General features: G+C 44.0%; 1 protein-coding gene across 3 annotated transcripts; it reads left to right on the top strand.

The window, feature by feature from the left end:
• Positions 1-673: 673 nt before the first annotated feature.
• Positions 674-21,868, top strand: PHF11 (PHD finger protein 11). Of its 3 annotated transcripts, XM_066313275.1 has the most exons (13): positions 674-998; positions 4,998-5,132; positions 5,701-5,819; positions 6,675-6,810; positions 8,307-8,414; positions 9,147-9,280; positions 11,556-11,602; positions 14,778-14,836; positions 15,233-15,299; positions 17,051-17,173; positions 18,350-18,421; positions 20,266-20,323; positions 20,996-21,868. In XM_066313275.1, exons 4-13 carry the CDS (start codon positions 6,703-6,705, stop codon positions 21,054-21,056), a joined length of 837 nt encoding a protein of 278 aa, XP_066169372.1. In that variant the 5' UTR covers positions 674-998; positions 4,998-5,132; positions 5,701-5,819; positions 6,675-6,702; the 3' UTR covers positions 21,057-21,868. The 3 variants fall into 3 exon arrangements, with proteins under 3 accessions (XP_066169372.1, XP_066169374.1, XP_066169371.1); XM_066313274.1 differs by lacking the exon at positions 20,266-20,323 and having other exon boundaries at positions 678-998; XM_066313277.1 differs by lacking the exons at positions 18,350-18,421; positions 20,266-20,323.
• Positions 21,869-21,890: the final 22 nt, after the last annotated feature.

The raw sequence follows: 21,890 nt of genomic DNA, 5'->3' as shown, positions 1-21,890 counted from the left end.
CAATTTTTTTGGCCCCTAAAATCAGGAAGGACGTGGAGGTGCTGGAGCGTGTCCAGAGAAGGGCAGCAGGACTGGGGAAAGGTCAGGAGCGGAACTCCTGTGCAGACCTGCTACTGGAAATGGGGACGTTTAGTCTGGAGAAAAGGGAGTTCACGGGTGACCCTACCGCTCTCTGGAGCTGCTGGATAAGAAGGCGGAGGCAGGGCGGGGTCGGCATCTTCTTTCTGGCAACGAGTGACAGGAAGCTCCGCCCGGGGAGGTTTAGGTGCAACAGTAGTTCTGTGATTCTGAAATCAGCGAAAAGTGAACACGGCCATGGGGAGGACTGCGGGTTTGGGCTTTTCTCATGGCGAAAGCCCTCGGGAAATGGCTGCCCGACGGCGGCCGCGGCAGCGCCTGCACGGGTATCGAAACCGGGTCCGTGCCCGCGGCATGCCGGAATGTGCGGGTGGCCCGGCCACGCCTCCCTTATGTCAGGCCCGCCTTCCCGCCAGCCACGCCGGGGCCGCAGCCAATCAGCGCCGCGAGGGTGCTCGGGGCGGAGCATGGGCGGGCCATACTGCGCATGCTCCATGCCCCGGCCGGGCACACTCACTTCCGCGCGGGAGAGTTGAGGGCGGGGGAGGGGGCGGCGGGACGGCGGCTCTCGCGGGCCGGTAAGTGCCACCGCGGGGCGGGGGGCGCGCGGAGCCCCCTCAGCGCCGGTCGTGCACCCCCGCTCCCCCCGCAGTGTCAGTGAGTGGACCGTGCCGGGGCTCGGCTGAGCGGAGGGGGCGGGGGGCCGTGAGGCGGCACCGGGGGCCGAGGAGGTGGTAGGGAGAAATTCTTTACTTGTGAGAGTGCTGCGGCACCGGCCAGCGAGGCCCCCGGAAAAGCTGTGGGTATCTGATCTCTGGCGGTGTTCAAGGCGGCTTGGATGGAGCTCTGAGCAGCCCGGTCTAGCGAAAGGTGCCCTACCCGCGGCTGGGGGGTTGGAACGAGATGCTCGCTAGTGAAACGTGATCAGAAGGACAGCTTTGTTCGTTCGTTCTTGTTCCTTGCCAAGTCTGGATGTGTTTGTTCTGTATTGGTATGGGGAGAATGGGAAGCGGATGTCGGTCGTGTTTCATGGCATGTCCAGCCGTGCTTCTTTCCACACAAAGCGCAAACGAGGGACACAGTGAGTGGGGAGTAACAGCTGCGTGATTTCTTTCTTTCTTTCTTCCTACTTCCATAGATCCAATCGTGCACTGCGCTGAAGGAAGAGGAGAGCAGAGCAGGAGCTGGGGCAGTGGGTTTCAATAGCGTGATGAAAGTCAGGGGACTTGCGTTCTTTTCCTTACTCCCTGTGAGAAACGAGCCTCACTCTTTTAAAATTTTTAAAAGCTTAATAAGGGATAAAAAGGGGCAATAACAGCACTGGGTGTGTAGCCGTAGCCAGCGACACATCGGCTAACTATAGCCTTCATAATCATAACTCTTCTTATATGCTTTTTCTGTTGCATTGGTTAAATACATATTCATAAAAATTACACACATTCAGGCATTTCTTTGAGCTTACAGACATTCTGGGAATTCTTTAGCTTGGTTTGACCCCTGACCTGCCTTTCTAGAGTATGTGCAGTAACTGTGGGTGCCGCTTTGGGGGTCGTGTGTGTCTCTTCCTCACAAGGGCCCCGTTCCTTAAATATCTGACCATGCAGACAGTTTTACCTGCTTCCACAAGTACTTTACATCAACATCAGCTGTTTCACAAATATATCTGAGTTGTTTTCATTGTTGTCAGTTAGTTACAAACATAAAAGCATTGGTTACTCATTCACAACTACAGCTACTTCTGTGAAAGCTAACATTACAATGCACAACACAGCGTTCACTTTAATATTTATGAAAGTTGAAACTATCACTGTCCACAAACTAAAATTTCATCCATAAATGATGTCCTGAGGGTACAAGCGACACAGGGGCCAGGGCATTGGCCACAAAAAAGCTGACAAATGATACTGTATCAAAAGGAGTTAAAAGTGATTACAAACTATACTCTATCAAAATGATTGTGGTTGATAATAATTTGCAAAAGCCAGTACATAATAGCAAAAGCCAACAACTACCTAGTTATTTATAACACTCCCTTATGGATATGCAAAGAGATTCTGTCTGCTTAGTCTGCTCTTGTGTAAAGATGTGTAAAAGATGTATATATGCATACAAGGATGCTCTCAGAACTGGGTCTGGAGATCAAGTGCTTGGACAAACTGGTAATGGTGCAGCAGGATTGCTGAAAGTGGCGCAAGCCCTGCGCTCTTGCCAGCACTGTTCTCACTTTTCACTTTCTGTTTCCTTTCCCGTTTTCTTCCCTTTAGTTGCTATTGTGAAAAGATAAAAAAGCGAAACCAGCAGTGCTGCTTCTAGGAAATGGCACAGCTACTGGAGAAGCAGCCAGGTGTGACTGTTCTCTCAGCTGCTGCTCTGCCTTCTGTTTTGCAGCGTCACTTGCTCTGTCATGAGCAGAGGGCAACAGAAGGGCCCCTAAATCTTACAGCTGAATTAGGGCCCCTGGGTTCCCTGGGGTGCTGACAGTGTAAGTGAAGGGTTGCAGAAGGACTTTGGGACAGCAAGGGATTGACTGTAAAAGAGCAGGTGAAAATCCAGCATTGATAAGTGGAAGATGATGGATGTGGCAGAGAAACAACCATAACACTGATGTCCTCCCTACTTAATCTGATCCCACTTAAGAAGGAGATTTGGGGAACTGTAATACTGTGTAAGATTGGTCTAGTTGACAGGGCAGTGCTGGGTCGTTGTTTGGACTTGTTGATCTCAGGTATTTCCTAACCTAACTGATTCTGTGACAAGTATGTGATTCTCACAGGGGCGTCCCTTCTAGGGGGGGCAGGAGGACAAATCCATGGATCTGGCCCTTTGATTTCTGTGTTGAATTCTCACCCTCCAGTTAGGTACAAATCAGGGTACTTCTGCACTTCCCATTGTTTGTGGTCTTTGCACGGGATACACCGGAGGTGCAATTGCCACAAAGCATTTCCTGGTAAGCAAGAGAAGGAAAAAGGTCACAGGGCTCTCGTGCTGCCTTGTGTTCCTCCCCAGACCCGTGGCAGCACAAACCACCAGCCTTCCACCCAGTTGTATCTGCTCTGACCACCGTGGGCCCCATTGCTGGTTGAGCTTTGTGGTTATTTCGCTGCTTTGTGCTTCCAGCAGCAGTTCCCTGGAAGTGTCAGCTCTGCACTCAGGAGAAGGCTTAAATGTGATTGGAATAGTGAGAATTATTAAGGAGAGCAGAAAAATACAGAGTGATGTTGTGACTTTGTAGTGTAAATGGTAGCCCATCCTTTTGAAAGTGATTTGCTCCTCTTGGAGTGTAGCTGGAGGAGTAGAGAAGGAATAGAGGTGAATAAAAAGGAAGAGCTAAATAGTTTCAGATTCCTCGACTTTAGAAAGAGACAGCAGGAGAAATAGTAAGAGAGTAATGCTGTCATGAGTGCTACTAGAAGAGTGGAGCAAGGAGCAAGGATTTCTTGCCTTTTCAGACAGATCCAGGAGTGTCGACTGGAATCCCTGAGTGACACTGGAATCCCTGAGTGACGTGCTTAAGCCCTGCAAAAGCAAGGCATTGTTCAGATGAAATGTAATTAAACTGTGAAACTGGAAACCTGCCCTTAGCCTCTCCCTTCTTGTACAGGAGCAGCCAGCCAGCTCCACTGTCTAGTTTGGCTCTGTATCCTCTTCCTGGTGTACTGTGCAGCAGAGAGCTCGGGAGGAGCACAGGCTCCTGTGGGGTATGTTGGGTTTGCATGGCCAGGTTTGGGTAGCAGGGAGGCTACAGGGGTGGCTTCAAGTGAGAAGCTTCCAGCAGCTTCCAGAGCCAATGCCAGCCAGCTCCAGGACTGACCCTCTGCTGGCCGAGGCTGAGCCCAGCAGGAATGATAGTAAAGACTCTGTGGTAACACATTTAAGAAGGAAAGAAAAAAACTTATTGGGCAAATGTAATTGTGGGGAGAGGGGAGTGGAGTGCGAATACATGAGAGGAGCAACTCTTCAGACGCCGTGGTCACTGGAGGAGGGGCAGGAAGTGCTTCAGGCACTAGAGCTGAGATTCCCCGCAGCCCCTGGTGCAGCCCATGGTGAGGCAGCTGTGCCCCTGCAGCCCATGGGGGTCTGTGGGGATGCAGAGATCCATCTGCAGCCTGTGGGGGAGGTGGATGCCTGAGAGGGGGCTCTGACCCCATGGGAGGCCCATGGAGCAGGGTCCTGTCTGGGGCTTGCAGATCCATGGAGAGAGAACCCACACTGGAGCAGGTTTCCTGGTAGGAGTTGTGACCCTTAGGGGGACCCACATGGGAGCAGACTGTGCTTGAAGGACTTCACCCCATGGGAGAGTGACCTGTGTTGCAGCAGCTCATGGAGAGCTGTTCATGGGATGGACTCATGGAGGAGTTTGTGGAGGACTGTCTCCAGTGGGAGGGACTCTCCTTGAGTGTGCCAGGAACAATGGGTAATGGATAACCATCATCAGTAACCCCCATTCCCGATCTCCTTGCACCTCTTGGGGGAAGGAGGTAGAACTTGGAAAGAAGGGACGGGTGAGAGCAAGATAGTTTTAAAATTTGTTTTACTTCTCATTATCCTGCTCTGATTTTGTTAGTAATAAATTCAGTTAATTATCCCCAAGCTGAGTCTGCTTTGCCTATGATGGTATTTGGTGAGGGATCTCTCCCTGTCCTTAACCCATGAACCCTTTCTTATATTTTCTCCCATCCTGATCAGATCAGTTGTGGAGGGGAGTGATAGTGTGGCTTGGAGGAGTGCCTGGCATCCAGCCAGGACAAACTCACCATGGAGGGACAGGATATGGGCTAAACAAGGCGGTAGGTGCAGGCTGGCTGCTTCTGCACAGAGGGATGGCCAGGAGCTGTATTTCCACTGCTTCAGGATTCCTACAAATGTGCTGGAGGAATCCTAAGGCTGACCATGATCAAGTCTCTTCTGTTCTCCATCAGCACTAGGATTTCTCCGGAGCGTGTAAGAACACCAGGGACTGTAGACTCCACCTTTAGCCTCTTCCTTAAAAAATTCCTAGAGCTGGATCCTCTTGCTGGGCTTGAGCAGGGCCTATGTGTCTGCATTGATTCCAGGTATTGGTTTGCTGCAGAGAGCTTTTCCTGTGTTCTAGGCCATTCAAACTCTAGCTCATTCTTATTTTTAGATTTCTTTCATTTCTATTCTAGTACTAATATGTCTTTGTGTTTCTGTTTGTTTCTGTTGTATTTTTTTATTGCTCAGGTTCTGAAACTGATATGATGGTCAGTGTTTAGATGGGTATTGCTTTGCTTACAAGACATAGAATGACAGAGGGGGAAAAAAACTCCAGCTGTGTGCAAAGGCAAAGTGACTTGTTGATTATGAATAAATTGTCAGTAGTGTGAGCCAGAGGGGAGAAAACATATAAAAATCCTCTGCTTTGGTGGTGTTTTCACTTGGGGCTACCCAGCCTGTTTTATGCAAGGGAGATGGGAACTAGGTTTCTGGGTTTCAACAATTTGTCTGTTGAAACCCAGAAAAAGGTTGCAGGATTCGTTGAACTATGAGATTTCCTGCCTGTTTTGTACTTGGGCCTTGCTACCTCTCACTAGAATAATTTAACTTCAGATCTTCCTGTTTCTTGAATGTAAATGCAGATTTTTCTTCCCCATTGTCATACAGGAGTTGGTGCTGTCAGAGGTGACGTCTCCAGCAGAGGATAGTTTGGAGTATCACGCCTTGCAGGAGTGGGAAGTTGTTGAAGATTTCTGTGGTGGACTCACACGAAAAACACAGACAAAGTAAAATTTCTGCTACAAATGTTGGGGGGTGATAGTCTAACCTGCTGGTGGGGGATGTGTGTAAAGGCTTAGAAACACTTAGACTGCTTTTCTGAAGTAAGTAGCTAGCCTCAGAATTTTACAGCTGCTGGAGAAAGACTGTGTGAAGAAGAACAATTAAGACTTGAGTGGATATGGCCAGGAAAAGGTAACAGGTGCCCCTGGGGCAATTCCCAGGGCTCAGGGAAAATTCTGTCACTCCTGTTAGCATTTCACCTTGTTGAGAGAGAATGTTCGGGTATCTCATTTATGATTATTTTTTCTTGTGCCCCAATTTACTTGCAGACCTCTCCACACTACTTTGCTACATCCTTCTTACAGTAAGAAATTAGTGTTTCTTCCTTGTCTTCTGTGAACTCCTGGAAGGCACTGGCAAAGCTTGAGGGCAGCTGTTTTTTTGTCCTTTGTTGACTTGCTGACCCACATGTGGCAGCAGTAGGTTAAGAAAACACCATGAGTGATTGCTCTCCTCCAAATAAAAGGAGTTTCTCACCTTAGGGCATGACTTGCCAGGCTACCTTTGGATCTGATTTTGGAGCAGATATTGCCAAGCAAGCTTGAAAACTCTTGTATTACCCCTTATGACTGAACCACTCCTGCTCTAATTGCTGGAGCACCTGGGATCTGGTTTCCATCCCTGCTGTGCCAAGAATAGGCTTATCCTGTTCTACTGGTGGTTGTTACTGGAGGAGCAAAGCACCAAGGGTCAGGGCATGTAGGTGAAGGAGCAGTTAGAGGGCAGGTGTTGGCAGGCTCTGCTTTCCTCTGTCCTGCTTGGCCTATGGAAGTCGTTAATTGCTTTGTGTTTTGTCCCAGTTTTCCTGCTCTAGGTGCTTCCTAGATAATGGCGAAGATGGTGAGAAGAACATGTGCATTTTGTTCAGAAGGGGAGGCCGGCTCTGTGATGTATATTGCCACAGAGAGAGATATTGCAGCTCATCAGGATTGTCTGGTGAGTGCCTTCAGCTGCTCTGTACTGAAGAGATAAGGGGGAAGCTTCCACTGCTTACCTGGTTTTGGTTTTGCAATGATGTCTGGATTGTTAGGCTGCTTACTCAAACCGGCAAGTTTATATTAGATTAGAAAGCTGTGAAAAGCAATTGGGCTTGGCCAGGGTTTTGGAGTGGGAGAAGATGTGTCTGCACAGATTGAGCTGTTGATTTGTGGTGTTTCCATGTGTGTCTGTTGAGGGTCAGTGGTCCCAGACACATGAAAACACCACAAAGACCACATCTGGTCTAGCAACAGTAATAGATCTTCTTGAGACGCTGTTGAGACTCATCCTCTTGGATGAGGATTGTCAGACCACAGAAGGGTGTGTATTTAAACTTTTGCAGGAAAATACCCATATCACTTGATAGTTAAAAAACTGTCCATTGTGTGGCTTATTTAAAATAAGGAATAAAAATATCAGAAGTTGATTATATAAAAATATCTGTAAAACTCCAAGTATGTTGCAATTCTACTCTTATTGTCTCCCCTTTACTCTAGAATGTTGGTGAAACTGGTTCTTGGTATTTTTCTGTTATCTTTTTTGGTTGGTTTGTTTTTTTGTTTTTTTTTTTTGTCAGAATGTTTCACAATGGCGTTGTTAGTTTTGTTTGAAATGGGTTTTATTATGGCTTTAACGTTTCTCCAATGTTGAAACTTTTCTCTCTCTCTTTTTCTGTGATTTTTCTTTTCTTCTTTCTCCTTTCTTTCTCCTCCCAACATCTTTACTCATTTCTCTGCCTTAGGCTTGTTTGCACTGTTTGGGTTTTATAGCAGTCAGCTATCACCTTCTGAGCAGACAGACTGTGCCTGTTAGTTCATGAAAGGGTAGGTCCCTTTTGTTTGAATTAGCTACATATAATGCTTAGGAAAAAATGCCAAGAACTTCCCCTTCCTCACTCATTGTCATGGCTCAGCAGTTCTGTGGCAGTTGAAGTGGCCATTAAAATGTGTGCATTTTTAGTGGGTTTCTCCCAGGATGCCTGCAGTGTTTCTGGTTTTTTCCTGCAGTCAGCTGTTGTCAGCACAGGGCTGTATGGAAATCTTATTACAGGGAAATGCTGCATCCAGCTGGAGGTCTGAACAACTGAGCATGTAATAAGATGTCCAAGGTTTGGAGGTCTGTTGCCTGAAGATTTTATCCTTAGTCTGGGCACCCTGGAATTTCAGATTTCTTGTTCATGTTTTTAATAAGTTAACTTTCTCACCTTATTATCTTTTCTTAGTTTACCTTCAGGTTATGTGAAATCTCCTATGTGGAAGGAGAAACTTCTTTAGACTGCAGAAATGTTTAAGCACAGCTTCTTGTTCAGTGTAGGTGAAACCTCTTGGAAACACAGAGAAAAATCAGCCTCCTTAGGCAGGGCAGTGCAAGAAGAAAAAATGTATTCCTTGTCTCTTTCCTGCACTGGTGACTGAATCATTCTTATTTTTTTAAATTGTCTCTTTTGTCTTTAGTTATTTTCCTCAGGATTCGTGGAATCTGAAGATCATAACCCAGATAATCTGGGAATAAGGTTTGATGTGTCCTCAGTGTTAAAAGAGCTCAGGAGAGGAAAGCGACTGGTAAGGAAATATTTCTGAATCTGCAGTTAGTTCTATCTTGTAGTATTGAAGATTGTCTGGGCTGTTCTGTGCTTTAAAAAATACATGCATTAAAGTAGCTGGTCCTTCTGATCTAGTAAGATTAGGGAAATTACAGGTTTAGTGTTGGAGTCACTGATTTAACATTTGGTTTGGTGAAATTTAGTTCATTCTGTATTAAAATGCAGGTGGGGCTTTTTCTGGCCTTTGTGTCCTTAGTCGAAGCTTCCCGATACATTGGTAAAGAACTAAGCCAATGCCTGAAACAAAAGAATGCAATCCACAATTGTAAAAGGGAGCACCTGAGTTTTGCAGAAATAAGATTATTTAAATGAAGATTTTTTTTTAGTTGCCTTTGTCTTCAGCAGCCCTCCTCCCTATGCCTGGGTGGAGCTCTTTTCATTATGAAGTTAGCCTAGAAAATATAAACACAAACATTAACACGTATTAATGTTGAAATAACTTGGGAAGGTTGCTCAGTGCCCTCACGTGACTCTGCCTCATTTGACAAATTTATCAGTATGAAATAGAGGTGAGATAGCAGGAAGGCAGCTCAAATAATGACATGGGTAGGAGTTTGCAGGAGTGAATTTGCCACAGAGATGACTTGCAATGGAACACTGGATTTCCCAGAGAGAATGGCATTTGCCCTTTCTGGCAGAATCTGGAGTAGCTGCCTGTGGCATTTACCTGGTGAACCCCGTCCCGTTGCAGGTGTGCAACTTCTGCCGCAAGAAGGGGGCCACGGTGGGCTGCGAGGAGAGCGCGTGCCGCCGCAGCTACCACTTCTTCTGCGCGCTCTGCGACGATGCTGCCGTGGAGACCGACCAGGCCAACGGTGTCTACCGGTACCCGCTGCATTCCCTGGCTGTCACGGCCAGCCCCGGGGGAAGGGGCTTCAGTGCGTGGGGTTTAGAGGGGTTTGTAGGGAAGGAAATTAGTTCTCCTCTCCTAAACAGTGGTGCTTGATCCTGTCTTTACAAACTGTGGGAGAAATGTTTAGTAAAGTCTGAAGTGCATAAAAGCCGTGGTGCTCATTTCTGTGCAAGGCCAAAGAGATCACAATCATGTTAGACTTAGATTAATTTGGGGATCATCTGATCACTACTTGTTTCAGAAAGGGGTGGACTAGTGCAGTCCCTGGTAGCAGTGGAAGATGAGTCCTTTTGTCAAGGACAATGCAAGAGTCCAGACACTTGCCCTTCTGGTTGGTTCGCAGTGATCTCTGTCTAAAATTAATGCATCTGTGCAAGGCTGTAAGCCCAGCAGTGAAGGGAGGATGGGATGTTTAACTGATGCTTTTAAAATATTTGTGAATGCAAAGCTCATAAAAGACTGTAAATGGGAAAATGGAAACTTTCTATGATTGCAGAATAAATGGTTCCCATCTTAGAGCTTTAAAAAAGGATAACTCAGGCTCAAGAGGACTGAACTCAAGATGTTGAAAAACAAGTGGGGCTGAGAGCAGTCTAGATACAAACTGATAAAGAAGTGCTTGCATATACAGTTTGGTTTGGTGGCATTTTGGAGCTAGTGACCTTGGAGTTTGGAAGAGGGACCCTTAAAAATGCCTTGTTTTAAGTCACTGTTTGACACTGATAGCTTAGGAAACTAGGCTATAGGAACCTGTATTGAAGAGCTGGGGAAGCACTGGATTAGAGAAAGATACTAAGACAGCTTTCAGGGATTTGAACCTAAAGACTTTTGCACAGTAACAATGGCATAAATAAAGCACAAAAATTGTGACTAGCTGAAATTACTGGAGAGTAGATCAGAAAAACAGTGGGCATGGATTGGCAGCCCTTGCACATTTTCATGGTGAAATATACTGAAAAGAGAGAATTCCTTTGACAGAGGGGCAGAGCTGGTGGTTTTAAATTCTGAGTTGCCAGCGTTGTGATGATGAATAGTGATCATCAAAACAAATTAAGCAGAATAAAAAGAGAAATCATATGGTGCTGTGGAAGTGGCCAATAAGAGTAGAGGTGGAGAAGTAAGTGCAATTTGTGCTGCTGTCTTGCAAAAATGATAGTAGGGAAGTGCTTCCAAATAAAGTGGCCTGAGTACTAAAATTATTGTCTGTACTTTATAACATGTTCTTGTGCTTAGGATGGGTTGTTTTTAACTGAAAGGCTAGAACTAAAGGGAGGGGAAGAATTAAAAACATTCTCCAAAGGGCAGTATTAGAAATTCAGTAGAAATAAGGTGTCTCAAGTATATAGCTTTCTGATTGCATTGTTAGGCATACCTAAATCTGATTTTTTGTGCTCCAAGATGCATTTCATGCAAAAGAAATCCCTCATCAAGGCAACAGTCTGCATTTCTAAGGGCAGTGCTTCTGCTTTTGTTTAAAGAATGATATTAATTAGAAAATGTCCTAGTAAATGCAGTTCCCTTTAAAAATTACAGCAGTCTTGGCAAATAGATTTGTAAGGAAGAGATAAACTAAGCCATGCTCCCGACAAAGGCATTTTTGCTTAAAAAGTTACTTGGGATCCTTCTGTAAGAAAGGCACATTGTAAAAGCTGGTTCATGTTCTCTGCACATTATTGTATCCAAGAGATAAGGAATGTTTTTAGACAAATTCGTTGCATTTTGCCTCTTCCAAGGAGTTCACGTTGCTCAGTGTCCTGCAGGGCTGAGCAATGGAAGGTGACACTGAGCAGATGTGTCCGAGGAGGCTCCTGGCCCATGTGGGGCAGGGCCAGGAGACAGAGCCACAGTGGCTATGATGGAACAGTGTCAGGACTGTGATGTTTCACCTCAGGAGAGTTAATCTCATTTCAGTGTCTCTGGCACAGTGATTGCCACGCACATGAGATGTGTCAGGGGGCAGGCCCAGGCAGGGTGGGCTGATGGAACTGATCATTCAGAGCATCAGTGCTGAGGGTCCACTGGAGCTGGAGAAGTACAGATCCCAGGTTGTGCATGCACAGGACTTTAAAGCAGGGGGCTTCTGAGGTGGGTAGTGTTGAACAAAAATCCTGATTTTTTTTTAACTGTCTTTCAGTTTGTGTTCAGTGAAAAGAGGGGAAAATACCTGTTAAAATTGGTCAACATAACTCTGTTTGCATATTTATTAATACTTCTTCTCTTTTTCTTGAAATTGAACTTAAATTTTAGAGTGTTCTGCCCAAAACATGACCCAGGGAATAGGACCAATCACTGTGGTGAGTTTCTTTAATGACTTCATTGATTTAATTTGTTTTAATAGTTTGGATCCTACAGTCAGTAATTCATATGAACCAGATAAATATTACCACCTTCATACTGAGAGGTGGATTTCTAATCTTGCAGGAGTGGTTTGGTTGAGATCCACATGTATGCACAAAAATCAAGAAGGTTTTTTGAAGTGGGAAAAGTTAAAATTTAATCCTCCCTGAATCTCCTTGAAAACTGACTTAAACCACAATGGACCAAATCCTTCATGGAATCATTCTTGCTCTTCTTTGGGCAAGTAGGCCCAAGCAGCTTGAAAGGTCCATGTGAGACAGGAGAACAAGTTTTCACTGTTTTATCAAGGAGAGGGCTGTTACAAGAGAGGTCACCTTGGGATTTTATCTGTGGTTATGCAGGCATTCATATTTGCATCTTCTGTATTCACTGCAGTAGTTTTTAAAATAGGCCCTTTCATTCTGAAGGATCCCAAAGAGCTTTTTAAGTGTAACAAAAGGGGTGTACAAGCCCTGTTTAAGGATTGCTTCCTGTGCTACAGAAATGCAGCTTCATTTGGCAGTCCTGGCCCTTCCTGATTCAGAGGTATTTGGGAATCCCAACCAAAGCTGGACCTTGTTAGCCTAGTGCATACAACTCTGCTCACAGTGAAGTGGGTCCTAGACTGGCCTTTGCTTTGAATTTGAACTCCATTGAACTGTGAGCACTTGTGCTGACAGTAGTGTGCTCTCACTGAAATCTAGCAAATTTTGGCTAATCTTGACCCGGTCTTGCTCTAGCTTGATGACACTTAAGGGATGGGTTAGGTGATTATTATTTAAGCTTTTAATCATGAGGGCTAGGGCTTTTTAGCCAGACCTACACTCTGTTTAGTATTTGATATTGCTGTGGTTCACTAACCAAATGCATCTTCTTAGTTTGCTTAGTAGCTTTGCTTTTTACTTATCCATAGTTCTGAACCTTTCTTCCCTTTTCAAAATTATTTTGATTTCTGTGGTCTAGTGGTTGTTAGTGTCTGTTGGGGCTGCCCAGGGTCCCAGGTACAAGTACTGGATAGGCCCAGGATTGCTTTGTTTCCAGTACCAGATTCTATTCAGGCATTGGGTCCAGCCCTCTAGACCAGCTTGTTCATAAGGAGAGCTTAAGTCTTACAAGGTTGAATCACAGAATGATTTGGGCTGGAAGGAACTTTGAAGATTATCTAGTTCCAGCCTCCTTGCCTTGGGCAGGCACACCTTCCACTAGTCTGGGTTCTCAAAGCCCCATCCAACCTGGCCTTGAACATTCCCAGAGACAAGGCATGCACAACTTCTCTGGACAAACTGTTCTAGAGTGTCACCAGGCTCACAGTAAAGAATTTCTTTATATCTAACATAAGCCTGCTCTCTTTCAGTCTGAAGCCATCTCCCTTTGTCCTGTCACATGTTTTGGTACAAAGTAGTTTTCTGGCTTTCTTGGAGCCCCCTTTAGATACTGGATGGTTTTTGTGTCTTCAAATGCTGCATCTACAGTGTTCCCTGAGAAGAGAGTTTTCTCCTAGAGGAGTTCTTCCAGAGGCACTTAATTCAGAGACCTTCTTTTTTATGAGGGGTAAATGGATTCTGCCGGCAGTGTCTACCCTGCCTCCTGAATGAGCTTCTCTCACCTCCTGAGAGTAGCTTTCCCTTTTTTTTCTTTTTGCTGTACCCTGGGAAGTGGGGAGCAAGTGGGAGAGTTGAGTAGAAGACACTTGGTTCCCCAAGCCCAGTGTCTCTTGCTTCATAGTTTGCAGAAAATGGGGTCAAGGAAGATCTCCTTATTCTTGTTTCATACAACATTCTTGTGTTGCAATGTCAGCACTCTGCTGTGCGATTGGAAGGGGATAAGGTGCTTTATGGGCCAAGAACTCTCCTTGCAGCTCTGTGCAGTAAGGATGGGAGAGAAGCTTGGACTTGGAAACAGGCTCCAACCTCTCTTTAACTGGAAGAGCTGGATGTGGACAGAGTAAAGGCTGTTAAATGCAGGAGAGCAGCCAGCACTGTGCAGAGCAAGAGGATTTGGGCTGCTCTTCAGACTATGTTCCTCTTGTATAAGGCATCCTTATAGTAGATATCAGGGAGAACTCAGAAGATCCCATCATGTGTCAAAAATACCATGCTGGACAGCAAGGAACGCTTGGTGTACCTACAGCAGTATCTCCCACACTGCCCCAAATTAGGCCTTACAGGTTTGTTTTGGATGAAGTGAGAGACCAACTTCCTTTCAAGCCATGAAAAATGCAAATGTGCAGCACCAGTGCCCAAAGCCCAAACTTGTTTCCACAGCCTGCATTACAACAGTGGCTCCTCATTCCGCTTGATAGGATGATTTCTAACAGGAAAGGCCTTACTAAGTGCTGCCCAGAGGTTCTGGAAATAAACAGGGAAGGGGAAGTACAACCCCACTGTACTTCAAACATTCAAGTTTTGGTGGTTGGTTGCACTCTTCTCTGCCTTTCTCTGCTCGCTGACTTCCTTACCAGAGCTGTCCTTCTCTGCCTGTGATACTGTAGCTGTTTCCAAAAGCTGCCAGTTATGATGTTGGCAAGAGTCTGCTGCATGCTGTGGAAAGCAGAGATAATTTTTCAGAGATCTCATACCACATTGCTACAAACACTTTGTAGCATAAATAATGCTAATCTTACAAGTCAAATGGCTTCTGGAGGTTTTCTGGGAGGATCCTTATGTTGATGAAAAATCTAATGCCATTTGTATGTCTTTGAGACACCTAAATAATTCCCTACGTAGTCTTAGTTTTGAGGGTGAATTAACATATGTAAGAAGTGTTTGGAAAATAAACCAAACAGGTCTTTTTTTACCTGTCTAGAGGTAATGCTGCTGCCAGGAGGAATACGTTCACTCTGCCACAATTAAAAATCTACTGAGTTGAAAAGGTTAAGTGATATCCTAATGCTATAATGATTTGCATAATGACTTTTCCTAATGGTTGGTTCATGCTTGCAGTTTTCTTAAATCTAAACAGTGTGAATTCTGCTGAAATGTCAGGTGTTTGGGGAAGCTGAAACATTCTTTTAACTTGCCACTCAAAGTGCCTCACTTCTGTAGCTTTTTGGGAAAAAAGGGAATTTAAATGATGTGTGATGGTCAGTCTGAGGTTGTCACCTTTGTTACTTTGTTGTTTATTGATTCCTAGGTGCAGCTAATAAGAAAAGAAGACGCACATTGACATCTCCCACCATCACAGAAGAAATGGTAATTCAGAATTTCAGTAGTACTAGAACAGGGGACCCACACCTGCTACAGCAAAGGACTTACTTATCAAAGTACTCTGACAAAGGTCAGAAAGAGCCTTGGGAGTTCCCAGCAGGCATTTGTTAACTTCTCTGCTATTTGCAAATGCAGTGGTTGAAGAACATGGTGTCCCAGGTGTTTGGCTTTTCTTAAAGCGTTTTTGCTTTGAAGCGGTTTTTGCTTCCATTTTCAAAATAGAATGTCTGGAGAGGAATATTGTTGGCCATGCAGAGAAGCTGACTGTATTCTCAGAAATGTGGACTGCTTTTTATCTTTCTGCTGAGAGCGAATATGATAATGAGAAGGGCAGTAAGTGTCAGTATGATGTAAAAATAAAGTGTATTGATTTTCTTACAGAGTACAGAAGAGACAGCTGAAGAAAACCATTTAGGAATACTAAAAAGAAAAAAAAATAGGCATAAAGGTGAGACTCACTTTGATACCAGAAGGGTTAATTCAGTTTTTACTGTGCCTGTGAAACTTTTAGCAGAGAGACAAGGCATGCAAATACTGCTCCTCCAGCAAGGACAGTGGAAAGACAAGAAGTTATATGGCTCAAGAATGCAGTGATAGATGGAACAAAGGACTGAGTCTCTGGGAGCCTGGGGTGGGATCTATGATAATGGATAAATTGTATTATGTATGTAGGGAGTGTATCTAAGCAACACACAACATAGAATCAAGGTGTCCACATAAGGTTAGGAGTATCCCCTGCAGGACCTCAGGACTGAAGAAAGGATCCCCTCTTTAGCACAACTTCAGTGTTAAGGAGGTTTTGAACATTTGGTAACAACTTCATGGAGCAGCTTGGAGGTACTGTGATCTGTTATGTTGAAGTGCAGAGCTTCGAGATGGCTGGTAGCAAATGCTGTGCTGCAAATGTATCTTTATGATTCTCCTGAGATGAGTGGCTCTCTGTGCTCTGGCGTGGCAGTAGAAGTCTGATTTGCAGAATGTCTTAATAACTGTGCAGCAAACAAATGCCTGTGGTTTGGCCGAGTGAGACTTGCTGTGTGCTGTGAGCTGGTGATTCAGATGGGAACGGCCCCAGCCTGGCTGGCTGCTGCATTCAGCTCTGTCTCCTGCAGACAGGGGTGCCTCTGCCTCCCTCCTCCCTATCAGTACTGTTAAATCCAAACTGGGAGCCCTGGAAGGCGTTAACAGAGGACGTGCTCTGAGGAGGGGGCAGCACAGCTTACCTTTGGAAGCCTAGGTGTACACAGGGTGCTTAACACAATACAGTGTTTCACTGCATACATATGGTGTCACAACAGTGAGATGGATCACAGGACCTATCCTTCAGTGCTGCAGTTTTCCTGTGATCCTGAAGCTCCTGCTGCAAATGCTTGTTGGGATTCTGTTGGCACTTGGAAGTTTACAATGTGTTAGTGGTGATTATTCACCTCACTATGGATATGCTTAATGTATGGGCATGGTATTGCAAGTGGCTGCCTAGTGGGTTTTTTCTGAATTTCACTACCACTGTAAAGAACAGGAAACATAAAGAATCCAGAAATAATGGCATTTCTTTCTCACAAATGTCTCCAGTAAAATGTAACATTGTTTTTTAATGGAAACTGGCAGACTTTTGTGAACCATCCAATGGCTCTTTGCTTTTGAACAGCCCATTGCATTGATCGTACTAAAACTTGTCACTGACCTGCTGCTCTGAGATAAAGAAAACAGGTTATTTCTTCATCAATCCTAATCTGATAAAGTAGGTATATAAAATGGGCTTTAATAAAAAAAGTTTAGTTGCCTGGATCACTTGGATTAACTGTAGCCTCAATTTTTACCAAATCTGATTCATTTATTGCACTGTTTTCTGTGCTTTAGCCTGCTTGGTCCTAAAGATTGCTGAAAATGCAAGCAAGACCAATCACTAGGGGGTATCACGAGCTTTAGGAATGGCACATTTAGAGTTGTGGAGCTGTTTGTGATGAATGAAGCCAAATCTAGAGCTTAGAGAATTTTACACCCTGCACTGTGCTTACGTTTGCCTGGCTACATTTTTGTTCCCACTGAAAAGGGCTCTGTGGGTGGCTGGAGGAGCCAGAGATCTGCACAATTATTTGTTACTGGTGGAAGGGCTTTGGCCAAAGTTTTAGTTTCTGGAGGGAGCAAAGCCCATTTCGCAGATCACTTCTGTATGAGAATGCTTTTGTGTTTTAACAGTTCGAATAGACTTTGTTAAGAAGTGCAAACAAGCTGGGCTTCTGGATGACATATTTGAAGAAATGCTGGACACACTTCACCTGGCTCAGGAAAAACTGATGGATGACAACACTTCAGAAACAGGTATGTTTCAGGGGACCCATGGCAGGGACTCTGCTGTCACAGCAGAGGTGCAGATCTGAATCCCAGGCACTTAGCCCTGGCCAGCTTCCTGAGGATACCATAGTGCTAAATAACTCAGTCCTTATTTCTGCAGCTGTGCAGGAGATTAAGAATGACCTTCATTTTTGAACGACCACTTACAATGAAAGTTGCAAGGAACTTCTTTCTCAAAATTACGTAAGAGCTGCCAACTCAGCATCCCTAGTGAGACCTTCTGACTTGAATTTTTGAAGCCACCTTTTTCCATGTTGGCATAAGCATAGGAAGGTTCAGTCCAGCCTCTTCTCCCAAGAACTGGAGAACAGAGACGTCCTGAAGAGAACCCAGTTTTATTTAGGTCGTAAGTCTGTGTTGCTCTTGCAGCTTCACAGAGGGACCAGCTGTCTGTTAATATCAGCACTCTATTCTGAGTGAAAATCCCTAAGTATGTACATTTTAAGGCTTTGGATGATTTGTTACAACTCTCAGCTGTTAGTGTCTGAGGTTTTTATGGGTTTATCACCTTGTATGAAGTACTTTGTTTTTTAAGCATTCCAATCTGGTGTTGCTTTGTCCACAATATAGTTTAAGAAAAAGTTCAACCCTTCCTCTCCAGTTGTCCTCCCAGTTTTGCAAAGTTAGGAGTAATACCTCTGCATAAAGAATGCTATTTTATGCAAAGTAACTGAAGCACATGCATGGAAAGTGAGATGTCCTACCTGGGAAGTCTTCCTTCATGAACAGCTTGTGTGTCAGTGGTCAGTTGAACTCTGCGAGTGTTTTGTATTTTGCTTCAGCGGAAGCCTCAGGTAGGAAATTGAGGTGAAATTCTTGGATGTTTCTTAACAGCAGCTCTGCCATCACACAGTCCTGGCACACTGAAGTGAAATATGACTTAAGTATATTACTTTTCTTTAAATGTACTGTTCGTGTGATGCAGACCCAAAAAGGGAATAACTTTCTGCATGAAACTAAAAGGAAAGAGTTGACAACTTGATCCTTTTTTCTCAATACAGATTATAGGAGAAGAAAGACATCTTAAAACCTCAAGCAGTCAGTATGATGGAAAATAAGTAATTACTGTTTTGTGGTACTTCTAATGTAGGGCTCTGTAAACCTTTACTCAATAATATTACATCAAATTGTCTCTTTCCCCAGAGTATGAAGAGACGGTGATGGCGCTGTTTGACTGTGGACTGTTTGAAAATATACTGACAAATATTTATTCAGGTAGGTGCAGAAAAGCTGTCAGAGGAGCAGTTGGTCTGGGGTTTGGCACTGAAGTTATTCTAATGAAAATTTTGATAGAACAATAATTTAAAATGAAAACTCCAAGGAACTTTTTTTTCTCAGTGTTATATAAACAGTTAAATAAAAGCCATGGCTAGCTGAATCTTTAGAAATACAGTATATCAGTACACCTGGGCTGGGATGCAGTTGTGCTTTGAAAAACAAGATGTTAATGCTCAGAAGTGAAATACAAACAAAGGCAGGAACAGTTGCTTGGGAGCACTGGTGTGGAAGGAAACTCTGGGGCTTGGACTCTAAGCTGTTTGAAGCAACAAGGCTGAATGAAGCTGTTTTTCATACAGGCAAGTCTCATGCTTCCCATTTCCTTCTCCAACAGCTGTTCTAACTTTTGCTTTAATTTATTCTGGTGAAAAATGTTTTAATTAGCTAATGTTGAGGTTTGGTATGTGAAGATGATGTTTGCTGTTTCCTGACTGAAAAAGCCAGGCTCCTCCCTACCATCTTCTGTTCTTGCATTTAAATTCCTTTTTCAGCAATTGGAGTGTCTGGTGTTGCAGTTGTCTGACACAAGATTCCACCAGTGCCTCATCTGAGGGCATTAAAACATCTCTGCTCGAATTCCTCATGTGACACAACCTTGGATCACACTTGTTTCTTTCACTGCAGCATCAATTATTTCATCCTCTTCTCAGCTTACAGGAAAATCTCTTGATACTGGCACCTCCCTGCACACAACCATGTGATTTTCATGGGCAGTAGTTGTCCCCTCTCCAAATCCCTACAACTCAATCAGCTCTATTCTTCCTGTACTACACAAACTTCTTTTCTGAGACCTTTTAATTTCAAGGTCAGTAATGAGGTTGGATCCTAAACTGCTCCAAGAGGAACACTTAAAATGAAGCGGTGCAAAAGGAATGAAAACCATGTTAATTACTCGTAAGTAAGTGGCCTGTATAGGGATTGAACTCATAACCATGGCATTATTAGCACTGTGCTCTAAGCACCTGAGCTGCTTTGTTAATTTTTGATAATTAATTCATACCCAGATACTCTCTAAGTGGGCTTTTCCCCCTGGTTCCACTTGTACATGTCCAGCTTCTTCAAGAATGTGTCACTTGAGTGCAGAGGGAAGGGGCATCTCCTTCTCTTCAATCAGAGCTAGGCTGGGGCACCAGGTCCCTCTTCCATGAATGCTAACAGAATTTCCCATGGGCAGCAGGCACCACCATTACCCTGGCTGCCCATTTTCAGCACCCACACCCAACTCTGGGTAATGTATTTGAAAATGTGTCCATGTCCATCATCTTCCACATCCACCAACAGGCAGCAGGTGCTCTGCTTTCTGTGCTTTCTCACCACAGAGGAAGAGGCAGCAGGGCCAAAAAGGCCAAAGTGCTTTACTTTCTTTTATTTATTTATTTTAATTTTTTTTTTGGTTCAAATGAGTTAAGGCTCTCTTATGCTGAAGGGCATAGGATAAACTGATGGAGAGAACTTCTCCACTCTACTCATTGCAACTTTGGAGACATCCTTCAACATCTTCTCCCCCAAAAGACGAAAAAAATACATTCAGTTTGTAAAAAATATCTTCTTACTAGAAGCTGAACTCTCAACCTTCTCACACACTGAGAAAGTTGTTTGTCGTTCACAGAGCAGCCTTGCTGCTCAGAGGGCACCAGCACCTCTGTGTGTCCTGTTAACTGAACAAAGCAGGTGCTCCATTTAAAACTTACAATTAACACTGTAAGGTTGTAGTAATGCTTCTGAATACAGGCAAGGTTCCTTACTGAGCTCTCACTGACTTCAATAATCTTTAACATTAGGGAAATGGAAGCAGCAGAGGGAAGCAGAAATGCAGTCAAGCAGGGCTATGCAAATACGGTAAACAACTTGGTTAATCCCATGAGGATCCTGTCAATAATGATTTTGCCAGAAGCAGGAGAATAAACGCTGCTGAATTGTGGTTTTGAGAATGAAGTTGTTGAATGGTGCTGTCCAAACTGTCCATTTTTAGGTTTCATTTTGTTGTTGGTTAAAAGCCATTAGGCTTGTAAATTTGCTTTAGGAATGTGATTTAGAGATGGTATCTTTAAAGATATAAAATATGTCATTGCTGGAGTTCTCAAACAGGCCCTGAAAACAGAACCATTAAAGCTCCTATGCCAGTTAACAGAGGGGGTTAGTAGCTAAATTAGTAATTTTTACATATGATGAGATGTTTTAAATTTAATCTCAAAACTAGCTCTGTTAGAGACTTCAGCATATGGATGGCAAACTCCTGCTCTGTGCTTTCCCTGACACACCAGCCAGGCTCTCAGCAGCCAGAGTTCAGCTCTTTGTGAAGACACCAGGTGTGCAGGGTGGTGGGTTACAGACATTGCTGCAGAAAGGCAAAGGTTTTATTGTAGCTTAAACCAAGTATCTGCAGAGTGAATGAAAATGTAATGTATTTTATATTTATATTATCAATTTTATATTAGTTATACTTCTGTATAATAATAAAATTCTTTCATCCCTTAATAACAAAAGCTTTTTACCTCTTTTTCCTATTAGGAACAGAAGAAAAAATCCAGAAACTTCTAGAAAACAGAAAAAGACTGGATCACAAGATTGAGCTACTGCAGGACTTAAAAGAAATCATCCTTCCTACTCCAGAGAACACGGCCAGTACATCCAGTACAGCATCTGAATAACCCATTTGTGATGGTGCAATAGTTAGGATTTTCTAATGATAAAAACCACACAGCAGTCCGGTCAATGCCCAATTCCCCAGCCCCAAGAAGAGGACTGAATGGAGTGTCACACTCATTTTTATACCTCACTGTTGAAATAATTAAAAGTTCTTCAAGTTTTCAAATTTTCCCCTTGTTCCACTATAAATTTCCATCTATATTCCACAATGGAATAGAAATGAATGTTATAAACTAAATTTAGCTTTTGCAAAAACTCAACAGAACCCTCGAGTGAAGAACTTTTCTCAAAGCCAAGGGAGTGTTCAGCAGCCACAGAACAGTGGGAGCTCTCCTGGCTGGACAGCAGCTGCCTCGCTGTCAGTGACTGAAGGATCATAGTGCTGCTTTGGCTTTCCCAGAAAATATAAATGAGCAGATCTTGCACACAAAGAAGCCTTCTGGATTATAAACAGGAGTTTAATTTAAAAAGCCAAATCATTCTTTACTGACTGGTCCAGATGTAGCTGTTTCTGCTGTAATGGCAGTGGTAAAGCAGTGTTTGCAGGCAGACCAGAAAGGGTTGGGTTAGGGTTAGGGTCAGAGCAAAACAGTGACTGATCTGCCTTTCTCCATTAAGAAAGGAAGGGTTCAGCTTTCATGTTTTGTCTTCAAAATATTATTTGAATACAAATATAGCAAAGCATTGTTCAGCCACAACAGGCTAAGTAAATAAAATAAAGCATTTTTTAAAGGAGCTGCATGTGGAGTTGTGCTCC

Source organism: Sylvia atricapilla, chromosome 2, assembly GCF_009819655.1.
Source record: "Sylvia atricapilla isolate bSylAtr1 chromosome 2, bSylAtr1.pri, whole genome shotgun sequence".
NCBI lineage: Eukaryota > Metazoa > Chordata > Aves > Passeriformes > Sylviidae > Sylvia > Sylvia atricapilla.
Note: the sequence above shows the minus strand (reverse complement) of the source record. Positions and strands in the feature narration are given on the sequence as shown.

Coding starts and splice junctions, on each gene's coding strand:
- PHF11 (XM_066313274.1), top strand. CDS start 6,703: ATGGCGAAGATGGTGAGAAGAACATGTGCATTTTGTTCAGAAGGGGAG. Junction 8,415..9,146: donor TCAGGAGAGGAAAGCGACTG/GTAAGGAAATAT, acceptor GTCCCGTTGCAG/GTGTGCAACTTCTGCCGCAA. Junction 11,603..14,777: donor GAATAGGACCAATCACTGTG/GTGAGTTTCTTT, acceptor ATTGATTCCTAG/GTGCAGCTAATAAGAAAAGA.